Raw genomic sequence first — 23,514 nt, 5'->3', positions numbered from 1 at the left:
CTACGGTTACAAAGGAGTTGCAAGTGGTTAATAACATGTAACACACGGTTTCTTGATGAAATTCTAAGTGACAAGTGTTTGAAAACCTTCCTCATAATTAACTAAGTTAATATTGAGGGGTTAGAATTGCCAAAGGATCAAAATAAGAAGTTGAGGGGACTGAAAAGTCAAAACCCATAACATTCTGTTTTGCTGAACACGTTGCGGACCGTATAGGTCTTCCCTTGCAGTCCGCAAGGGGTGTCTGCCAGTAGAAAACTCGCTAGCAGCAACATTTTCAGCATTTTTGCCACGTAGGTCAAACTCTTGCCTTCATCTAGACACACACAGGAAAACGTCGTGCATTTTCTTGTATCATATCGTATGGTATGGTATCAGCCAGATTACATGATAAAATAAAAAAGGCAAAATTCATTAAGAATATAGGTAGAGGTCTCAGTTGCAACCCGTGAAAATCAAAAGTGCTCGTCTACACACCCTCGAATACATAGACCTAAACTTCATGACATATAACTTTAGACCAAGACAATGGATCTAATGATATAGGCCAGAGAAAAAAATGCCGACCCACCAAAATCTATACTCTTGATCATACAAACGAAACAGCTACCCAGTCCTCCGTAGGATTATAAATTTAATAAAAAAATCATTGCACAGACCTTAACCCTTAAGCAGCAGCTTCACGTTTCTCAGTTTCCATAGCTACTGCCGGCTCATCAGATTTTCCATTGTTCTCTGCGTTCGGGTTTGCACTTGTGTTCTCTGCCGGCTCACCATTCTGAGCTGGGGGTGCAGTTGATGGTGGAGGTGAGGCTGCCTTCTCCGGAGCAGCAGGTTTCGGTTTTGGTTTTGGTTTTGGTTTTGACATTATCGGTCTGCACACCCTGTACATATAAACATAAAACTTATTTTCGGTACCACAAAAAAGACATCAATACAAACAAAAGGTAATATAAATTCAGCGAGCCCTAAGAGGTTGCAACAGTTTTACAGACCCTTAGCATGCACCACTACAAAATTTTAACAAAGTAAAGGATCAAGACACCGTTACAATAAAAATAAGAATAGAAATTTAACCCTATCATTAACAATATAATCGGATTAAGGGTTAGTAGAGATTAAATTATAAAAACATGTTATGTTGTATTTATTCTGGAACGCGTAGTACCACTATATTTTTTAAAGCCGAGAAAATACCAAGGCTTGTAAATGAACCGAACGTTCATAAACTGTTTGTGAACTTGTTCGGCGGGAAGTTCGTTTATTTAATAAATGAACAAACAAGAACACAATTTCTGTTCATTCAACCAAACGAACGAACAAGAACACACGTTTTGTTCGTTCATTTGTGTTCATTTATGTTCGTTGATTGACATTTGTTATTTGTTCGTTTATGCTCGTTTCAATTTAAATACATAAGTAATTATATTTATATAAATATTAAACATAAAAGGAACTTTCTAACTACTTATATAATAAATATAAGTAATTGGTAGTTGGGCTTTCTAGTAATAAAAATTAGTTTTCCAATGGAATCTATCGCAATTGATCACCAATTTATATAACAATTACTTAATGCTCGTTTATGTTTAATAAATTATGTTCATTTGTGTTGTTTATTGTTTTGTTAAATTATGTTCGTTTAAGTTTGTTTGTTTTTGTTCGTTTACGTTTGTGAACTGTTCGTTTAGGTTTTAAACGAACAAACATAAACGAACACGAACAGGCCCATTTTCTTAATGAACGAACATGAACAAAAAAATGTGTTCAGTTATACGTTCGTGTTCGTATTCGGTTAAAATTAAATGAACGAACACGGACATGCCTCTATTCGTGTCCGTTCGGTTCATTTACAGGCCTAAAAATACCTATCAAGCGCCTCTACTTTCTTCCTAATATCAGATGACAGAAGAACTGGATCAGCATGCTTTGGAAGCGAGTCCTGCAGTTGCTTTTTCTCCCTCAACCAATTTTCTGCGTCTGAGCACTCGTTCAAGACCTGAAAGAGGGTGGGGTAGACCCATGTGAATAGATAAAAATGAACATACGCTAAAAAAATTTATGGATATTAAAATAGTTACCTTTTGTTTCTCACTCAAGTCAATATGTTCATACTTAGGATCAGCAGATGCAGCAGCCTGTTTGAACCAATTAACATGATTGACCAGTTGATCGACAAAGGATCCTCTTTCTGAGTGCTCTTTGTACCGTTGTTCAATGGGGTCACCTTGCTGCAATTGTTAAAAGAGTTTAAATGTGCAATTTAAGTGTTGCGAACGGTATATACATATAGGAAGTGGAGAAAGCAAACCTTCTTGAGCTCATCAAGTTTGGCGACATATACACCTTTGGTTTCATCTTCACCGTCTTCATACAACCAATCTTCTGTTTCTTGAAGCTTAGTGATAAACCCTTCTCTCTCTGAATCCGTAACGAACTCGTATAATTTATCATGCAACTGGAACAAAGATCAATTTCAGGTGATACACTGATACTTTCATGTATGTGTGTGTATATATTTAAGAATAGCGGAAAATAAATAAGAAATTACCTTGTTCCTCATTTCATAGACATAGGCTTCCACAGCGTTCTTTTTATCCTTCGTTTCTTCCATAACCCGGTCTTGCAACGCCATTTCAAACTCCTTTTCCACTGCTTTCTGCACGTCTGCAGGTAGCATTGACCCATAGACCAATTCTGAAACTTGTACGTTGGTTTTTTTGACCTTCTTCTTTGGAGCTTCAACCTGCACAATAAAATACAAAAGAATTACTTGTGTTATACATCCAAACAAGTTCCTTTTTACAACCACTGACCAATGACCGCCGCATCACATCAAAATCATAGCAAATTATTTGACCGTTAGATGATCAATAATCATACTAACCTTGGTGTCGGTCTCCATCTGAACAGGAGTATCTCCTGTTTCTACGGCACCATTCTCAGTCACAGAAGCATCCTGCATATTTACATCATTTTCATTGGTAGAGGCCACCTCAGCCGGAGCCTTATCCATATCCATATTTGATGATTCATTCGAAACCGGAACTTCCACTTCCTCTTCTTCAATGAGCTGGAATAATATACAAAAGATAAACAATAAGATATGACTTACTATTAGACACAAAGTACAAACAAAGACAAAAGTTTTGTTGATGTGAAACTCGATGACCCACCTGTGCAGACTCCACAGACACAATCCCATGCAAATTCAAACGGGCTTTCACCTTCACCTTCGCACGCTCACCTTTTGTTGCTTGGAAGGGACCAATCTGCGCAGATCATTACCGGCATATATGGTCAAGCAATGAGCATAGCTCTAAACTGTATTAAATAAATGAATATATTGATCAAATCTTACCGTGTAAGTACTGATCTTCGCTGATGCCTTCAGTTCACTAACATCAGCATATTGTAGGTCTACCGTAAATGTGTCGGCCCTGTAGAAAGTCAAAGCTTTCACGCTCGGAATTTGATTTCCTTTGGGAAAAACAACACTGCTTTGTTGACTTTCCGCATTTCCATTCTCGGAATCTTGTGCAGATCCTTTCCATGTTAAAGCAATCGAAAAAGGAAAGCTCTCTTGAACCTTCAAAACAAAAAGGCAATGACTTTAGGTACGATAGATTATACAAAGAATCGAAATCAAAAGTCACTTACGCAGCTTAAAAAACCGAAACTGAAATTGTACCTGGAACTCTCTAACTTTGAAAGTCGGACTAAGAATAGCGCACTGCAAAGCACAGCCTTTGGAAACACACTCACTCGCATTCATTGTACGCCTCGGTTCTTTCCCAAAAAAATCCGACAAAATCTTAATTACAGCTGGCACCCTAGAACCTGAACCAACTACTTCCACAGCATAAATATCGCCAACTGTGAGTTGAGCTTCCGAAAGGGCCTTCTCAAGTGGCTTCTTTACACGTTCCAATATCGGGGTGCTAATTTGTTCAAACTCGTCTCTCTTTATAAAACCTCTAACATCCTTATCGTCCATCAAGCATTCTATGTTCATAGGCGCTTCCGGATTTGCACTGAGTACCTTCTTTAGCTTTTCACATGCGGCCCGAAGCCTGAGACAAGCCCTTGCGTTCTGGAACACGTCGATTTTGTACTCTGACTTGAACTTTTCAGCGAAGTATTGGAACAAAACCTCATCGAAATCCCTCCCTCCTAAACAACGGTCAAAAGAATGAGCCAATATCTTCAGTTGACCTTTCTTGAAGCCTGCTATGCAGACCTGCATGCTAGCATGTCCAATGTCAACAAAGGCTACATTGAGCTGCTCGTTTTCAGGCAAATCGGTTTTGTATATTCCATAGGCTAGAGCAGTTGCGGTTGTTTCATGCATCAACCGTAAAGGATGCAAGCCAGCTATAGTAGCTGCATCCATAACAGCCCTTCTTTGAAGATCAGTGAAATAAATTGGTATCCCAATACAACAATCCACAACTGCTGAATTTAAATTCTTCTCCGCAATCGTCTTCATGTTTGAAAACACCATACCCATAACCTGGGTTGGTGTAAACGTCTTTCTTTCGCCGAGATACTGAGCATGGATCAACGGGAAACCGTCGGGTCCCTCGGTAACAGAAAAAGGCAATGATTTAAGATCTTGTTGCAGTTCAGGGTCGGAAAAGGGTCGGCCTATCAACCGCTTGATCTGGGAGATGGTATTCTTAGGGTTCATCATGCTGGATGCAGCACCAGCAGTTCCAAGGAACCGTTGTTTGTCACCGAAACATACAAGAGCGGGAGTCTCACGCTTTGACTCGTCATTAAGAACGACATCAATTCCCCTTTGTCTGGCTACTGCCACGACACAACTCTCGTTCCCAAGATCAAATCCCACAACGCTCATCTTTGATTAGTAGTGTAGCTTGTTTAATTGATAAAGTTATTCTTCTTGGTAAGAATCAACCTAAACCACATAAAGTAAAAGCCACATGAAAACCTTAGCACCTTGTAAGGCAATCAGATTAATCATCAACTGCGTCATTATTCATCTATATAGCATATATAAACAATATATAATACATTCAAAGTTCCTAAACATAAGCAGTCGATAATTTACAATACAAAAGCAACATTTGGTATCCAAACACCTAACTTCACATTGTGAATTACTGGTTCAGCTTTCATGTGGCTTTTAAATGGTTCAGACTGTTTGTTTCGCGAGCAGATGTCTGAATGGTTCAGACATTTGCCTCTGAATGGTTAAGCATTATACTGAGTCTGAATGGTTAAGACCTCTATTCTGAATTGGTCAGACATGTGCCTCTGAACGGTTAAGCATTATACTGGCTCTTAATGGTTTAGACCTCTTAGGTTCAGCACTTAACCATTCAGAAGTTGCCAAACAGCCCCTTAATCACTTTAATCTCTCATTCACATCGTATGATCAAACTCAACTGACAGATTCCACTGCTGAAAACTAACATGTACTACAGCCTATCATATACACAGTTCAAATGTCTAAAGTAGTAAGCCTTAATCCTTGAATCTATGCAATTAATGCAGTTCAAAATCAAATATCAGTCAATGGCCAGTATTTGAGATATAGGTTATTGCGGTGGGATATCGGTAATTTTAATTAGGCCTGTAAACGAACCGAACGAACACGAACACAGGCATGTTCGTGTTCGTTCATTTAACTTTAACCGAACATGAACACAAACACGAACGTATAATCGAACACATTTTTTTGTTCGTGTTCGTTCATTAAGAAATCGAGCATGTTCGTGTTCGTTTATGTTCGTTTGTTTAAAGCCTAAACGAACAGTTCACGAACATTAACGAACACAAACGAACATAAACAAAAAAAATTAAGTGAATGTATTTGAATAAACAGAAACAAATATAAATTAGCATGATTGAATAACAAGTCTAACATATTACAGTTCATCCTTAAACACAACTAAATTAGGGTTCATAGTTATACTAATGAGTTATATTTATATAAGGAGTTAGAAAACCTAATATTTATATAAATATAACTATTTATGTATTTACTAAAAATTAAACGAACATAAACAAACGTAAATAAGCAAACGTTCACGAACATAAATGAACGAATGTTCATGAACATAAATGAACGAACACAAGCTGTGTTCATGTTCGTTCATTTAATTTAACGAACAAACTTTTATGTTCGTGTTCGTTCATTTATTAAATAAACGAACATAAACGAACTTCCCGCCGAACAAGTTCATGAACAGTTCATGAACGTTCGGTTCGTTTACAGGCCTAATTTTAATATCATGCAAAATTTATATAAACATGTATAAAATGCAAGACATATAATATTAATAATAATATCACCAGTTAAAGCTCATAATTGCCAATATTTAAAACATGATCTAATTGTGCTCCAGGTCCACATAAACCAAGGCATCCAAAATAACGTCAAATGTCGGTCAATATCGCCGATAATATAGAAACCGATAGTCCGGACCGATATTTGACACCGATATTTTGTAGAGCACCGATAACCGATATTAACTGCATAGCTTGAATACACACACATATATACACATGACACAAAGTGTACAATACTACTTGTTGATCTCAGAACAAAGATCAAACAACACTAAAGTAAGATACATTAAACAACAAATCAACTCTTCAAGCTCCATAAAACTAACACGACGCCGTTTATACACAATCAAACAACAATCCAGCAAACACATTATTCCAATTACTAGCCCTGGCTAACAACAACATTCAAAATTCAAAACAAACGTAGATCTCTATCCGCAATAGCACTCAACCACAAAACCTACTAAATCTACACGAGTAATAAATTCTACAAAAGCATTTATTACATCAAAATTCAAATCAAAAGCATCACTAGCTAAACATAAACATACAGATTGAATCTGCGAACATAATGTATTTATAAAAGTTGATCGGATCGAAGAAAATTGTGAACGGAAATCGTACCTCCGGTGTACGGACGCGGCGGAGAGAGAAAAAGGTATTTAATAATGATTTTGAAAGAGTCGTGCAGTGGACTAGTAAACGAATGGGGGCGAGAGAGAGGGGTATATGTGGAATTTTATACTTTTAAAAAAGGAAACTGGATTCGTCCAGAAGTTTTATTCTAGAAACATCTTTATATGGCCCGTCTCATAAATGTGTTTTGTTTATAGCTTGACTTAGCCCATTAAATTAAATTAAACGGTTGGCCCATTAAGATTTATTTAAATACTAAAGTAAACTGTCAAAATGGTTATGAGGTTTGATCACTTTTGACGTTTTAGTCCAAAACTCAAACCTTTTGAATCTGGATCCATGTGTTTTCAATTTTGTTGTCATTTTCATCCAAAATCAAAATCTGGCCAGATTTTTCAGTTAACATCTAGTTTTTCTGTCTTTTTCCTCCCTTTTAATGAAGGGCAAAATGGATTTTTAACGTTTTATTATAACAAATTAAAACTGACTATTTTGCCCTTTATTAAAAGGGAGGAAAAGACAGAATAACTGGATGTTAACTGAAAAATCTGACCAGCTTTTGATTTTGGATGAAAATGTCAACAAAATTGAAACCACAGGGCCTCAGATTCAAAAGGTTTGAGTTTTAGACTAAAGTGGCAAAAGTGACCAAACCTCAGAGACCATTTTGACAGTTTACTCTAAATATTGTTATTACAGGTTTTAGTTTTATTATTACGTTTAAGCAAACAGATTATGATTACTACTATGCATGTTGTTCTTGTGTCTATTAAAACTAGTTGGGATCTTTTGTTTAGAGATTTCAGATTTGTAATTAGCTATAAACAAGAAAAATAGTGTAGGTCGATAAGCAGGCTAGTGGTTTTAGTGTAGGTCGGTTCGGTTGGATTAATTCCATCTTGATTCATAAATAAACAAGAAATAGGTCCCGGCTACCTTTGGGAAATAAAAAAGGCCTAGAAATGCAATAGGTGATAGAGAAATTGGTCGTGAATTCACAATGTTAACAAAATATGAAGCATGATTGTATGAGTTAAACAAATATAGAGCATGACGTAGTAATGAATCAGTAAACAAGATTTTAGAAGGAATGAACCTAAGAAATAAAGTCCAACACCGAACTAGTTTAACTAGTATATGCCCATAACCATAACCGCCTGTTCCAAATGAAAGCGATTTAAAACTACTCACCCAGACCAATAAGTGCATGGGTTCAAGTGGTAGCTTCGATCCGGTTATGAACACAATGCTAAAAGTATAAACTAATAAAAAAACAAGTAAATAATTTGATTTATTTCCTTCACATAAAAAAGGTTATAAAAGGCTTGTTTTATTTTATAATTTGATTTATTTCCTTCACATAAAAAAGTTATAAATAATTTTTCAAAATAAAAATTTAGTTATTTTGAAAAACAAATTATCATTTTTTAAAACAAATAAAATACTAAGGGGCTATTTGTTTACAATTTAATGATGCTCTTAATGGTTCAGACCTCTTACTGGTTCAGCACTTAATGGTTCAGACTGTTTGTTTCATGACCAGATGTCTGAATGGTTCAGACATTTGACTCTGAATGGTTAAATATTTGTCTTTGAATGGTTAAGCATTATACAGGCTCTTAATGGTTCAGACATCTTACTGGTTCAACACTTAATAGTTCAGATCTTTTACTGGTTCAACACTTAACCATTCAGATGTTGCCAAACAGCCCCTACTATGCTACATATCGGTTTTAAGGGAATGGACAAAGAGAACCATTTCTTCTAAGAAACAAAAAACTACTTTGAACCAATCAAATACTCTATGATTACTTTTTTATCACCCTCAAAACATGATATGATATACCAAACATTCCTAACATTTGAACTATCGATGTCAAAACTCAATTTAACTCTAAACATGATGCTATCATCTGTTTGCATATTATTATTTCATAAATTTGAGGAATGAAAACAAGCACATAAGTGTCACCAATTGGTTTTACATTTTTTGATGTCATTGTCATCATAACCACATCTAAACCACTGGAGTCAACAGTGGCTTCTTGCTAAAATGAGCCTCAAGGTTCCCAATAACAAGATCAGCCATCGCGTTTCGGGTCTCCACGGTCCCACTTCCGACATGTGGCAACAGAACAACATTATCAAGCCCAAACAGCTCCTCCGGCACATGCGGTTCATTCTCAAATACATCAAGACCCGCACCGGCTATCCGCCCTTCAACAAGAGCAGCCACCAGTTCTGGTTCATCTACGTGTGGGCCCCTCCCGATGTTGATCAGAAACCCCTTGGGACCAAGTGCATCGAGGACTTCACGGTTGACTATGTGACGGGTTTGTTCTGTTAGCGGGCATGCCACAACCAGGATATCGCAATGGGAAGCTAGTTCAACGACACTTGGAAAGTACTTGTAGTTTGATTCGGGTTTCTCTGATCTGGAATAGTAGCTTATGGGGCAGTTAAATGCTTCGGCTCGTTTAGCAATGGCTGTCCCGATTCTTCCCAGACCTATGATTCCCACTTTTTTGCCACTGAACTGCAAACATTATGAAAAACGGTTAGTCGTCCAAATTGAATGAAAGAGTTTACGCAATGTGAATAATACTCTGCAGGTATGCTATTGGCCATATATGTGATTCTCATTCTTCGGCACTGTTGAGCTATGCAGTTAACATCGGTGATGTATCGGTTATCGGTCCTCGTGTAAAATATCGGTGTCAAATATCGGTACTGATATCATCAACGATATTGACCGAATATCATTGATATTTGACCGATATATCAATTGTTATATATAAATTCTGCATGATATTAAATTTACCAATATCCCACTGATATCTCATCGAGATAACTTATATCTCAAATATCAGTCCTTGACCGGCATCTGATATTTTACCTCATTAATTGCATAGCTGTTGAGACAATTTTGTCAACCGCGAGTGTGAATTTTAGACACGCAAACGATACGTACCTAACACGAAATTCACTGGTTTGGAGTTAGCTAAACGCGTTTGAGTCACTTTCATGTCAAACCCACTAACACGTTTAGCTAAACAAGTTGTCTACAGTGCGACATGGCGGGTTCGCGAGTTGACCTGTTTAACCTATTTATTATTTTAAAAGCTTTAAAAAAGTTATACATCATAACAAAAACCAATTAGGTATTTTATGCCAAAATTCAAAAAATAAAGGATACTTCTTTATAGTTTAAACATAATTGCTTTTAATGTAACTTTAAATTAAGGTATAAACAGGTGAAAAAGAAAATAGAAGAAAAGAAACAATCAGGTTAAGCAGGTCGTTTTCGTCTCAACCCGTGAATACTAGTGTCAGTGTTCAGGTTCATTTGTCTGACAATTCACGAAATAACAGTTTGTACTGTTTTCATATTCGACCTGCCAACACCATTCATTTATCCCCCCTAAGGGTGACGGGAGTGGTTACCTATTCCAAATAGGTAAACTCCTAATTCACCCAATCACACATTGCCAAGTCAATTCACCTAAATAAGTTACCTAATGCTCAAAAACGTTGGCGGTGGTTTACCTAATGGGGTTTAGGTAAACTATTTTTTTTAAAAAAAGAAAAAAATGTGTGATTGGCTGAGAAGGAATGGAACCCCCCCCCCCCCACCGAATCGGTGTAGGTTCACCCAACTCCTCAACCAAAATCGATAAAGGTGTGGTTGGCGGTGGTTTACCGTCTCGGTAAAGAGGTTTACGGCCTCTTACCGAGCTCCACTCCGCTCACCCTAATTGTCATCTATGTGTACCTAAATTCAGAAATATGACAACCACTTGAGGGCAGATCCAATTTGTCAATATCAACTTTAGATAAACCCTAAATTCTGCAGAAACATCAACATTGCTCAAATCTTGCAGCCTTAAATCTTAATCTTTCGGTGTCTAATAACATAACTTCATGATCACCATGTTCAATGTGCATACATTCAAACTAGTAACAAAAGACAATTAATCGTCTGGTAGAACCAGTTAAACCGCCCGGTACACCCGTTTAAACGGTTTCTGAGCCAAATCGGGTACGGTATAAAAACCGGATTTTAAAACATTGTAAAAAATCAACCAAATGAACAAAATCAAACCTTTGTAGTCAACTTAAAATCACCTTTCTTCCACAACCCACTTCTAACATACCGATCACACTCACTAATCCCTCTAAGCGTTGTTAACATCAACCCAATAGCCAAATCAGCCACATCTTCAGTCAACACATCAGGCGTATTCGTAACCCTAATCCCTTTCTCCTTACAATACCCCAAATCCACCTTATCCAGCCCCACACTGAAGCTCGACACGATCTCCAGCGCCGGCAGCGCGTCGATCAGCTCCCGGTCGGCGCCGGCGCCGGCGTATCCGACCACGGCGCGGATGGAATTTGAGTGTTTGTTGAAGAAGTCGGTTTTTTGGGGGATGGTCCACATGCGGAAGAGGTTGAATCGCTTGTCGAGTTCTTGTTCTAGGTATGAATTCATTGGGAATGTCATTAGTACGCCGATTGTTTCCATGATTGTGGGTGAGTGTGTTTGTGTGTGTTTACTGGTGGTGTGGTGAGGTGGAGATGATGACTCTGGTCCACAGGTGTGGATGTTGTTGGTTAAAGGTAAGCTACAAAAGGCAAAATGACAATTGTGTGGGATGGGTAATTGCAACCTTATATTCAACTAGTATTTTGAATTTTCGCGTGTTTCGGTGACGTCAAAATTTAAGGTAACTTGAGTTTGTATCGTTAAATATCTGACATGATTTGTTTTTGAAAATTTTTTTATGTTAAAACGTAGACAAGCTGAAACATAATAAAATAAGCATATAAAATGACTGAATCGCCCTTCTCGTTAACAGAAATAATGGATGAAGTTAATCCGGTGGACTAAATGGCAACAATGAAACCCTTTTGGACCCACAGGTGAAAAATGAAACTTTTGGACTAAACTGTCAAAATAACCCAAACCACAGAGACTAAAATAACATTTAACTCTTAAAAAAATTGAAAAGATATTATTTCGGGTATATAATTGGTATCAGGTAATCGAATCGGGTAAACAGATATATCAGTAAATCTCATGCCCTTCTCAAACCCAAAAAAAAATCCCATACCTGGACCTATACCCGATTACCCGAACACATATGCGTCCCAAACGTGCTGCGTTTAAAATGTACCCATCATGTAAGGGTGCTAAACGGGTCGTGTTCGCGGGTTGGCGGGTTCAACCCGAACCCGAAAACTGTATCCTACATAAGAACCCGAACACGACCCGAAGTTTCATGGGTTGACTCGAACACGACCCGTTCAACCCGAATTTTTTTATTTTTTCTGAAATTAATATATTAAAATTAAAATTTACACTAAAAATACAAATGTATATAATAATATCATATTTAAATTATAAAATCTATCTTAATTTCTCTTTTTAAGTTATAATCATTGCATAAAATACACACCTCATTTAATTTATGACATAAAATATATTGTAAAAAATATAATATAGTATAAATGTGTTAAACGGGTCAACCCGTCAACCCGACCAGGTTGACCCGAACCCGACCCGTTAACCTAAACGGGTTCGCGGGTTCAACCTGAAACTGACCCGAACCCGTTTAGACTAAACCTAAACCCGCGAATTTCGTGTTAGGTTCGTGTCGGGTTTTCGGGTCATGTCAGAAATTCACGCCCCTACCATCATGTTCAGGTCCGGGTTCAGATTCTATTGCCGTCCCTAACTTACTGTAATGACTTGGAATCAAAAGTTGAAGAAAATAGAGAAAAACTAACCTTAGTAGTCAACTTGAAATCACCTTTCTTCCACAACCCACTCCTAACATACCGATCACACTCACTAATCCCTCTAAGTGTCGTTAACATCAACCCAATAGCCAAATCAGCCACATCTTCAGTCAACACATCAGGCGTATTCGTAACCTTAACCCCTTTCCCCTTACAATACCCCAAATCCACATGATCTAACCCCACACTGTAACTCGACACGATCTCCAGAGCAGGTAACGAGTCGATAAACTCTCGGTCGGCTGGGTGCCAGGGGTTGTTGACGACGCCACGGATGGAATCTGAGTGATTCTTGAAGAATTCCTGTTTTTGTGGGTAGTTCCACAGGCGGATGAGATTGAAACGTTTGTCGAGTTCTTGTTCGAGGTAAGGGTTCACAGGCGTTGTGATGAGTACGTCGATGTTTTCCATTGTAAGGATTAGAGGTTGATTGTCGTCGGTCAACGGGAACAGGGGAAATGAGACCGATGGCGTTGGATGGTAGTTGGTATACGGGGTGCTAAATGCTAATGTGCTATTAGTTGATTATAGAGTTTTTTTTTTTTTATTTATTTATTTTTAATGAACGGCTATAGCAGTACTGACAAAAATAAAATATTTTGAACGGCTATAGCGGTGTTTGTACACCAAATAAAATAAAAGAGATTTACAGAAAGCATGTTCTTGTTGGAAACAACCAAGAATACAAATTAGTGACGTGGAAAGAAACATGATAGAGAGTTGATTAAATTTTTTTAATGGAAAATTTCATTTTTTTACTTCTTTCACACTTGAAGTTCATGATCTCCTCGATTTTAATGTTTCTAAAATCTTTGCTTTAACCGATTGGGTTATCAACCTCAATGACTAGAGAACTACTAATAGGGTGCTTGTGTGATATAACAAGCTTAAGAATTTGAATTACGCTACTCGTTTCTACTAGTTTTCTTGTTTGTATAATACTTATTGTAGCGTCATTGTGGTGGATATACGTTATAAGCGAAGTCATCGATTAGTCAATTTCATTGTGGTGTGTATGGTTCAGTCGGTTTGGTTATTATCCACAACTGAAGCTTAAAATGAAGTCATCGGTTAGTTTATTTTATTAATCAATCAGTTTTCGGTAAAGCAGTTCGGTTTATTTGATTAGATTGGTGTTTTTTGTTCGGTTCTTTAGTTTCGATCAATAGCCAAAACAACACTTAGACCACACGGTGTGGAGAGGCTTGAAGATGGGGCATTATGAGACACGTGCGTCAAAACGTGGTGTGGTGCTAAAACGGACAGTGTGGGAGTGGCGTGGTTAGTGACGTTTTTATAAATGTTATATATACATAGACCTCAACCAATTAAAACACACCCAAAATCCACCCACCAATCAAAAGCCCCCACTTCACAACTCAAATGCCCCCCACGCCGGTGGAAAACTCCAAGCCCAAACATAAATGCCAAGGACAATGTCGTTCCCGGGGTGGTGTGTGCAACCTGGTGTGACATAAACGCCCACATCGTGTGGTCTTAGGCTAACACTTTTGCTTAAATCGATCAAATTGAGGTATATATACATGAAATTGATGTATAAATACACAAAGTGGAAAAATAAATATATGAAATGGAGGTATAACATAGCACGGGTGAGAGTTGGCTACAAAGTCTATTTTTCCTACAAAGTGTACAAAGTTATAAAACACCATAATTTCAGCGATAGAACACACTCAAAACCCACAAATAACAAAGTGAAGATTACTAAATCGCCATACTTATGGGTTTTGTGTTGTGTTTTGAATGATAAGGCTTTGATTATCGAATGACTAACATTAGTGTGTTTTATGTTGATTATCATGTTGTGTTTTATATTCATAGTTCTGTGATGGTGTGTTTGAAGTTTCTATGGACTGTTAGGGTTTGGATATTGTGTTTTAGTGATCTTCAATCTGTTATTTGTGGGTTTTGAGTGTGTTTTATGGTCGAAATTGTGGTGTTTTATGATTTTGTACACTTTGTAGGAAAAATTGACTTTGTAGTCGAACCCTACCAACATATGAAATACATGAACTAGAGATATAAAAACTAGAAATATATGAAAATGTGAAAGGTTTGGTTCAATATATTTTGGTTAAACGAGGGTAAAAAAAACTAATAACCGGCTTTTGGTTAATTCGGTTAATTCAATCTTTGGTTTATTTGGGTTTGGTTTCATCTTTTTTCCGTTTGGTTTCGGTTAACAATTCAGTTGTTGCTCACTCCTAGACACTATAAATTACGTAACAATTCAGAGTATATGGAATTGTTGAAGCTAGTAAAGAGCTTGTATGGTTGAAGAACTTTCTCAAAGAACTTGACAAGGAACAAACTGTTTGTGCATTGTTCTATGACAATCAAAGTGCAATACACCTTGCAAAGAATCGTGTCTTCCATTCGAAGACCAAACATATACAGATAAGACATCATTTATCAAAGATCAAGGTAGTGATGGCACTCTAAAGTTAAAGAAGGTCAAAGGAACTGAAAATCCAGCTGATACGTTGACTAAGGTTGTTACCTTAGAGAAGTTGAAGCTTTGCATAGCTTCAGCTGGCCTTCAGGTTAACTGATGAGAAGGCCACCCACAACTAGTGAAGATGAAGTGTTTACAGAAGTACTTATGAAGATGAAGTTATAAGGTGTGCAGTTTGAAGGTTTCAAAGCCTCTAAGTGAGAGATTATTAGATGTGGAGGATTTAACTAGAGTAGAGAAAGATGAGCAGAGGTTTTTTCCTCTACTCAAAGGAAGACGAAACAGTAACTAAAAAGAGTTTTCTTTGTTACAGTAGTTAAAATTTGTAACCCTATAAATACTTCTCATTCTTGTATCTTGTATCTGTACACTTTGAGCATCTAATACAAAGAGAGAACTAATTGTGGAGAATGGATATAGATCAAGCTTGATCAAACCACTATAAATCTTATGTTCTTGTTCTTATGATTTATAGTGTGTGTGTGAGAGAGCTCATTGTGCATTTGTTCTAGTGTTCGTGTGAGACCCGTTCTAAACTAACAACTTATTCATCTTCGATTAAGTCATGTATATTCAAAACAAATATTTTTAAAAAGTTTTATATAAAGTAAATGGTCATCTAATGTTGAGTTTTACACATGAATGAATTAGGTTTTATTAGTGTGTAATATTTAAAGTTATATTAGCATACTTACTCATCTTCAATTAAGTTATCTATATTCAAAACCAATATCTTTTAAAAGGTTTGATATAAATGATCATCTAATGTTGATTTATACCATGAATGAATTTAGGTATTATTAGTGTGTAATATATATCCAAGTTATATTAGCGTGTGTTGTATTTTTTTATAAAACTTGAAAACTAAAATGTAAGGTAAAAGTTAAGTTGTTAGTTTTATCAAACGATTATTTCTCTTACCTACTATTTTCTATTAGTAATGAAATTTACGTCTAACATAAAGGTATGATTGTCATTGGCGTACCCATCCTTTGGCTAAAGTGGGCGGCCGCACCACTTGAAAAGAAGAATTTAATGTATATTTTATACAAAAAAACCCGACCGCATCCCTTGAAAATATGGTTGAACAACTCATCCACACCCCCAACAAATAATTTTTGGGTCCACCATTGATAATTGTATGAATGAGTCGCTAAGGAATGAATCATCTGATTTTTTAGATGAAACTTTTTGAATATGATTTTTGAAATTGTTTTATGTTTAGAGCAATTTATGTTTTTTACTTTAAACCCGTTATGTTTTGATGATTGATGTTAGGACCTTTTTTTTAGAATTTTGTAATTTTTATTTTAAACTATGCAATTTCAAGACCACCCTAAGTCTTTAACCAATAAACTGATCATTTTTAATCTGTATCAAATAATCATACACGGCTTAGACCTAATCAAATAGGTATCAAATGATCATTGTTAATCTGTATAAAACATTCAAGTTTTTTCTTCTGAATATACCTTTAACATGTTCCATTAAGAAAGAAAAATTGACTAGTCCTGTAAGATAGAGTTAATCATACAAATAGTCATTGAGGTTTGTCATAGTCCACCTTTGAGTCTAATTTAAAAGGTTGCATTTTTATACTACTAGGTCATGGATACAAACTATTAATGTAACCGCTAAAATAATATACACACTCCAACGCCCCTCACTCTTGCGACTCTATGTTGGCGATCATGATTTGCAGGCTTGTCGGAAACATGTGACCGACAACATAAGAGTCGCGAGAGAGAAGGGGTTGTAGCATCAATAATTAAACATATAGAATTAAATTAGATAAAATGGTATATGTTTTTTATTGGGCAATATTAAGGCTAACTACTTTTATGAAGTCTAAATTTCCATATCTATATTGGAAAAAAAATATGGTCAACATGACTATTTTTTATTGGCTGACTACTTTGGTATATGTTTTTTATTGTGCAATATTACCTCAATAATCATGTTGGCCATATTTTTTTCCGATATAGACATGGAAATTTAGACTTCACCAAAGTAGTGAGCCTTATTTCCACTAATCAGAAGTTGGCACATCAGCTCTACCGAAATAAGGCTGACTACTTTTGTGAAGTCCAAAAGTGGGGGCTAAGCCCACGCTTTTTAAGGTTTAGTCCCCACTCCCCACTTTTGGGTGTCGGCTAAGATTTCCAACTTCCATGTCTATATCAAGGATGGCTAATTGGAAAAAAACGTCCGTTTAACATAACTATGTAGTCAAAAGTCAAAACAAAACGCTAATGATCTGAACATGGAGGTTGCCTTTCACGTCTTGTAGATCTATGTACATTTCTTTGACATTATCACCTTAAATGGGAAAAAAAAGTTTGAAATGAGATTTGGTCGAATGCCAGCATACTATATGTTTGTCTACATGTTTAGAAGTGAGAGCATGTGGTAATTTGTGAGGGATTGTGTTGTAGAACTAAGTTCCATGCTTTAGTCAAAGATGGAGATGTGGTTCTAACTTCTTAGTATCCGGATGGCACCAAATGGAGAGGGAAACTCGGTTGTCACTTGATTGGGTCTCGCATTACTTCTATCATTGACCTTCTGACTTGCTGGAATCTAGACTGCTTTCTTTCCCGACGAGATTTTCACAAAATAGAACACACCGTTAGCCTCGCGGTGTAAGAATAAGTTTTTGATCAGAAAATTGAAGTTTAGATTATAGAGTAAGAGAGTCTAAAGTAACATACCTAAATATATTTTTTCCATTGTCTATCTATAGGAATGGAAATAGGGTTGATTAGTTACATCTCTTTTTGCCTATAGGTTGATATTAAGCATTCTCTTTTACTCTGTCATAATTGTATTTTTCTGCCACGTCAGCCAGCGTAATAGAATAATACTTGGGATTTATGTAGATCATTTCAGGCTGACTTTTGATGCGTCGAGTACAACATTTTATTCATTTGGGCTGGGTTTTGCACCCTACCACTCCAGCTAAGTTGTACATTCCGAACAAGTTATGGTTACAAGGCAATGGAGCGACTTGCGTATCAACATTAATCCTGCATTTTGGAAGCTCCTGTTGTTTTTTTTTTTTTTTTTTTTTTTTTTTTTTTTTTTTTTTGTAAATTTGTATGTTATACACGCTTTAAATTAAACACAACAAAATCTACCCACGCATAACTAAAATGATTTGGAATTCGCGACCCTGATAGTATCTCGTATCAAAAAAGGCAATCACGCTACTAAATTGAGCCGAAATTCTAAAGTAAATAAAGAAGAGTTTAAAATTCAAACAGATTTAAGATAATTCAAATATGTTCGAGATAAAGATGTCTATGCTTTGGGGTATATGTTTTTGGAATCATGAAATTAGTGTAAAGATTATCAAAAGAATCCTAAAAATTCATGCTTTTGCTATTTTCTTGTTACTACTATCAGATGTCGGACATATGCCATTCTCGAAACCTATTCCAGAACGCTAAAAAGCTTGGCACATATAATGGTGTATGCGATATGTTAACACTAAGTTTTGTATCAAACATGAATTCCTACTTGATTCTACACATCAATCAGTTGAAAAAAGTATCAACCATTATCCATACTTAAAAATTGAAACAAGTCAAGGGAGTATAACCAAACATACTTACAAGTTGTAGTAAATATACATTCAACACATACTAGATTGTTTATCACTTTCTTATAAGTTGTTGATCATTTAGATTTTGCCACGGGGACCAAGCTTCGGCTTCTGTTGTGGGCCCTTCACGATCGGTAAAACGTCTCCTGTGGCGGTGGCACTGAAGTAAGCAAGTGTTGAACCACCTCCTAGTATCAAGAACTTGAGTAGCAATCCTCTCTTGGTAAAAGGTGCAGCAAATGTCTCAAAGAACTTGCTCTGCAATCAAATAGATCAAAACTTATATCATCAAAAAAATGGATTCAAAGGTATACAACAATACAGCCTGTAAATAATGGTTATTCAATCTTAAGTGGAAATTCTCCCCAAAAGTAGAGGTGCACAAAACAAACTGGGTTAGGAACCGAACCCAGTTTTGCATCTCACCGGAATTCGAAACCAGGTTCGTTGAACTCAGTTTGGACCCAACCCAATTTCACTCGTATGGGTGAAATCGAAATTGTAGCCCTATACTTTATAAATGGCTTGAACCCGGCCAAACCCAATATTTTCCCACTCAAAAAACGGTTCCAACCTGACCCAGATAAAGGGGTGTAAAGGAGTTGAGCTACTCGAGCTACCTTGAAAACAAGCTCGAAACAAGCGGAGGTTAACGAGCTTGAGCCTAAAAATAAGTTTGATTAGTAAACGAGCCCGAGCCCAAGCTCCACTTATTGAGCTCAAGCTGGCCCCCGAGCCTAAACGAGCCTAAAAATAAGTTTGATTAGTAAACGAGCCCGAGCCCAAGCTTCACTTATCGAGCTCGAGCTGGCCCGCGAGTCTAAACGAGCCTGTTATTTATATTATTTTTAATTAATATATTAAATTAAATATATATTTAAATAAAAAAATAATAATATTTACTCTTTATAAAATTATGAAAAAATAACTAAATTATACACAAAATAATAACTATAATTAATATAAATAAATTAATAAATGTCCGAGCTTGAAAAACTAACTACGAGCCGAGCTCGAGCTCCCATAAGTTGAACGAGCTCGAGCTTGAGCCTAGTTAGCTCGGCTCGTTGGCACTCCTTCCCAGATCGGCTAAAACCTGGTTTTGACTTTTGTTGACCCAACCCGAACCGGTTTCAACAAACCTGGTTTTGACTTTTGTTGTCCTAACCCGGCCTGGTTTCAACCCGAACCAGTTTTGGCCCAGAACCCGATTTGTGCACCAATTTTCAGTTTGGATAATGGGGTCAGTAAGTAGTAAATTCAGTGAGGCAATAGGTCGAACACCTGGAGGGGGTTGTAAGGTGAAGGAGCATCAGAACCATACACATCCCATTCACCAGTTGTGTTGCCCAAATCTTCCAAATCAAAGTAGACACTCTTGTCACCGTATTTAGCCACCACAGCTCCAGCTCTATGTATTCACAATCACCCAAAACAAAAACAAAGCCAAAGATTAAATTTAGCCATTTCGGATGTCAAACTAATGAGAAATTAACTGTATCAGTACCTGTAAGATGTGGGTTTAAAACTCTGGCGAGAAGACTTGAGATTAAGCTTGGTTCCGGCGATGGAACTGCCAGCGAGTCCCTTAATGGTGGTGGGTGTGAAGGTTGCAAGAGACGCCATTGATCCCAAAAAAACAGAAGCTTCTACGGATATTGTGACGGATGAATGAAGATGAAGAAACAGAGGGTCGTTTTGATTTAGTTGCATGGAACATAGGATGCCACGTGGAAATTGATTTGTAAGGTGAGATATGGTATTCACCCGTTTAGGATCTCCCGATTGGTTGGGATAAGCTTATCTCATCGTGATCATGACGACAACACCCTTAGGGCATGTGTAGTCATAAAGCCCTTTTAGGGGCGTTATGTGACATGTGGCATGCCACGTCACCCCGAGGCTTTATGGAGCGTTATGCAATTTGAGGCCGTAGTCATAAAGCCCCTGTGTAATCATTACTCATTTTTTAATTTTTATTTTTTTAATTCATTTGTAACTTTTTTAAAAATAAAATTCATTTAATTAAATAAAAAAGTACAATAAAATTAAAAAAAACATTAAACTAGAAAAAAAAACATTAAACTAGCATAAAAAAAAATTACACAATCAAAGATTATATTTTTTTTCAATCCGCTCCTTTTGTGCCAACGCCATTTTCAAAGCTTTTCCCGTTAAGTGGTCATGCGGTTTGGAGTAGAAGTCAAAGTCGTGAGCCCATTGTCGATCCCGCATAATCTCCGTAACTTTTTCGTTCTCCTCCAAACGTTTGTTACCGAGTTCGTGTATGTCTTGAAGCCGCTTGTTTATCTCCGAAAATGCGTGACTCATATCCGTTCCCATAGACATCGACGACGACTCGGGTTTTTTCGCCCGACTTTTTCTTCCGGGCGGTCTTGGTAGCTCCTCCACCGGCTCGTCATCCGGAATTTCCTCGTTCAAGCCGATGTTTTGAGCGTCGGAGGTTGGCGTTTCGGGTTCACCCGACTCGTTTGTTTTGGACCTCTTTGATGGCCGTGTATTTCCCGAACGACCACTAGGAGTAGATACGACGGCCCATTTGGGGCTATGGCGAAGGATTTGCCAACACTTCATGTACGGGAAATGGCCATTAGCGTTCGTATACTCGACCAATGCCTCTTGCGTAATGTCTTCATCGCTACTTCCACTTTTCCACCCGGAATACAAGCGTTGGTACACGGTTTGAAAGTTTGTGCACTTCTTGTTTATATCGGTCCACTTCCCCGATATAGAGTCCGGTAGGCGGTATTCCTCTCCTCTACCCATGAGCTCGAAAAAGAGTTCTCTTATTCGGTTCCAAAATACGGTTTTACTTTGATTGTTTACTACAAACAAAACAATATAAAATGTTAGTTCAAAATTTAAAAAATAAAAACCGAAAATAATAAAAAACAGAAAAAAATAAAAAACAGAAAATAATTAAAAAACAGAAAACAATAAAAAAACAGAAAATAAATAACAGAAAATAAAAAACAGAAAATTAAAAACAAAAACCTGAAAATAATAAAAAAACAGAAAATAATAAAAAAACAGAAAAGAAAATATAAAACAGAAAATAAAAAACAAAAAACTGAAAATAAAAAAAACACAAAATAAATAAAACCAAAAAATAAAAAACAGAAAATAAATAACCGAAAATAAAAAAAAACAGAAAAAAAATTTAAAAACAGAAAAAAATAAACATACCTATGACCGGGTCCTCCGAAACATCGATGAAAGCGCGGGTTAACGCATACTCCTCTTCGGGCTCCCACGTTTGCACATTTTTTTTCGTTCGGGTGTTGGTTTCCACTTTCTTTTTATGTGCCCGTTTTGCTTTTCCTTTTCCTTTTTGCGTCTCCGGTTGCGTATCCGGTACCTCGGGTTGCGTCTCCGGAACAACATCGGGTTCGTGTAGTGGGGAGCCGAACGCTTGAGCCGACCCAAACGCTTGAGACGACCCCATCCCATCCGTGTTTTGACTTGGGTTCCACCCGTAGAGATTAGGGTCCCATGATAGCGGTTGGTTCAAAAGATTCATGAACCCGGGACTTTGTTGATTGTAATCGAGAAAACCGGAGCCGAAAGGGTTGGGTCTAGTGGGAACCGGTGCCACGGGACGAGTAGGATTGCCACTTTGGTTTGGGTCCGCACTAGATCGGGGAGGAATGAAGCCCCGGTTGAATGGATTCATTGTATAAAATATTCAGAATTGTAAAAAAATTTGGGAGAGATGAGAATGTTTGAATGTGTATGGTAAAAAAATAAAGAGATGAGAATGATTTTAAAGGAAAGTTTAAAAAGAAATTGAATTTTTTTTTATTGAATTTGACCGTTTGTAACGGTCATAATATTCAAGCCATTTGTTCTTCACGCCGCTATAATATTCGCGCTGCACAATTTTTTTCAAACATGGCGCCCAAGGGGGCGGTGTTCGCGGCGCCATAATGGCGCTATCAAGGGCTAAAACGCCCCACTACGTTTAACCTTAGTGTGGCATTATTTGCAAAAAAAAAAAAAAAAAAAAAAAGCCCTCCCCCCTCATTACATAGGGCGTTTTTGGGCAGTTTTTTTGAAAAAAAATTGGTTTAGCGTTATATATAAAACGCCTAAAATGGTTTGTGGAATGGTTGACTGTGTTTGACCCACCAATGAGAAACTAGTTTGTTTTTTTTTTTTGTTTAATGATTGGAAGGGGCATTATTTGGGCATTATTCCCACTACGTCACTTTTGCAATAACGCCCCATGCTGACTGAACTGCTATGTGTCGAATAATGCCCCATGGTTGGGGCATTATTTGGCTAAACCACTACACATGGTCTGATAATCTCTTTTGTTAATTTAAACTTGTTAGTGGTAGAGGATTAAAAGTACAATTTCCAATTAAAGGACTGTAGCTGTAATTATTGAAGTTAAATGACATCCTATGCAACCCGCTACAAACATAAAGGACGAAAAGTGAAATTTAACCAAGGACTATAGCTGGAATGATTGTATAGGAATTTCATAGGTGAAACGATGGTAGGGCTACGGGCTACTTGAAAGACAAAACCGTAATTGACAGATTCTCTAAACCTAGGAACACTTCTCAAATCATCCTTGGTTCCATCTTAACTTTAACCGGATATCATAAGTTAGACTCATCTTTTAAAAGAAAATTAAAGTTGAAAGAAATCG

General features: G+C 37.0%; 4 protein-coding genes across 6 annotated transcripts; all 4 read right to left on the bottom strand.

Moving 5' to 3' along the window:
• Positions 1–388: 388 nt before the first annotated feature.
• LOC110894223 (heat shock 70 kDa protein 14) lies at positions 389–7,054 on the bottom strand. Its single transcript, XM_022141417.2, has 10 exons — positions 6,943–7,054; positions 3,692–4,921; positions 3,362–3,589; positions 3,177–3,272; positions 2,888–3,073; positions 2,552–2,746; positions 2,312–2,458; positions 2,082–2,231; positions 1,869–1,999; positions 389–884 (listed from the first exon to the last, which is right to left on the bottom strand). Exons 2-10 carry the CDS (start codon positions 4,859–4,861, stop codon positions 668–670), a joined length of 2,520 nt encoding a protein of 839 aa, XP_021997109.1. The 5' UTR covers positions 4,862–4,921; positions 6,943–7,054; the 3' UTR covers positions 389–667.
• A 1,776-nt stretch (positions 7,055–8,830) lies between these two features.
• On the bottom strand, positions 8,831–13,348 carry LOC110894224 (glyoxylate/hydroxypyruvate reductase A HPR2). Of its 3 annotated transcripts, XM_035980813.1 has the most exons (3): positions 11,529–11,579; positions 11,057–11,497; positions 8,831–9,490 (listed from the first exon to the last, which is right to left on the bottom strand). In XM_035980813.1, exons 2-3 carry the CDS (start codon positions 11,477–11,479, stop codon positions 8,972–8,974), a joined length of 942 nt encoding a protein of 313 aa, XP_035836706.1. In that variant the 5' UTR covers positions 11,480–11,497; positions 11,529–11,579; the 3' UTR covers positions 8,831–8,971. The 3 variants fall into 3 exon arrangements, with proteins under 3 accessions (XP_035836706.1, XP_021997111.1, XP_021997110.1); XM_022141419.2 differs by lacking the exons at positions 11,057–11,497; positions 11,529–11,579 and adding an exon at positions 12,745–13,348; XM_022141418.2 differs by having other exon boundaries at positions 11,057–11,594.
• A 5,422-nt stretch (positions 13,349–18,770) lies between these two features.
• LOC110894225 (photosystem I reaction center subunit VI, chloroplastic) lies at positions 18,771–20,650 on the bottom strand. Its single transcript, XM_022141420.2, has 3 exons — positions 20,344–20,650; positions 20,121–20,247; positions 18,771–19,094 (listed from the first exon to the last, which is right to left on the bottom strand). Exons 1-3 carry the CDS (start codon positions 20,547–20,549, stop codon positions 18,915–18,917), a joined length of 513 nt encoding a protein of 170 aa, XP_021997112.1. The 5' UTR covers positions 20,550–20,650; the 3' UTR covers positions 18,771–18,914.
• Positions 20,651–20,945: 295 nt separating this feature from the next.
• On the bottom strand, positions 20,946–22,530 carry LOC110892495 (glutathione S-transferase T3-like). The gene is made up of 2 exons (XM_022139654.1): positions 22,044–22,530; positions 20,946–21,682 (listed from the first exon to the last, which is right to left on the bottom strand). The coding sequence occupies exons 1-2, from the start codon at positions 22,528–22,530 to the stop codon at positions 20,946–20,948; spliced, it is 1,224 nt and encodes a 407-aa protein (XP_021995346.1).
• Between the last annotated feature and the right edge of the window lie 984 nt (positions 22,531–23,514).

This window comes from Helianthus annuus, chromosome 12, assembly GCF_002127325.2.
Source record: "Helianthus annuus cultivar XRQ/B chromosome 12, HanXRQr2.0-SUNRISE, whole genome shotgun sequence".
NCBI lineage: Eukaryota > Viridiplantae > Streptophyta > Magnoliopsida > Asterales > Asteraceae > Helianthus > Helianthus annuus.
The sequence above is the reverse complement of the archived record's forward strand: the minus strand, read 5'-3'. Positions and strand labels throughout refer to the sequence as shown.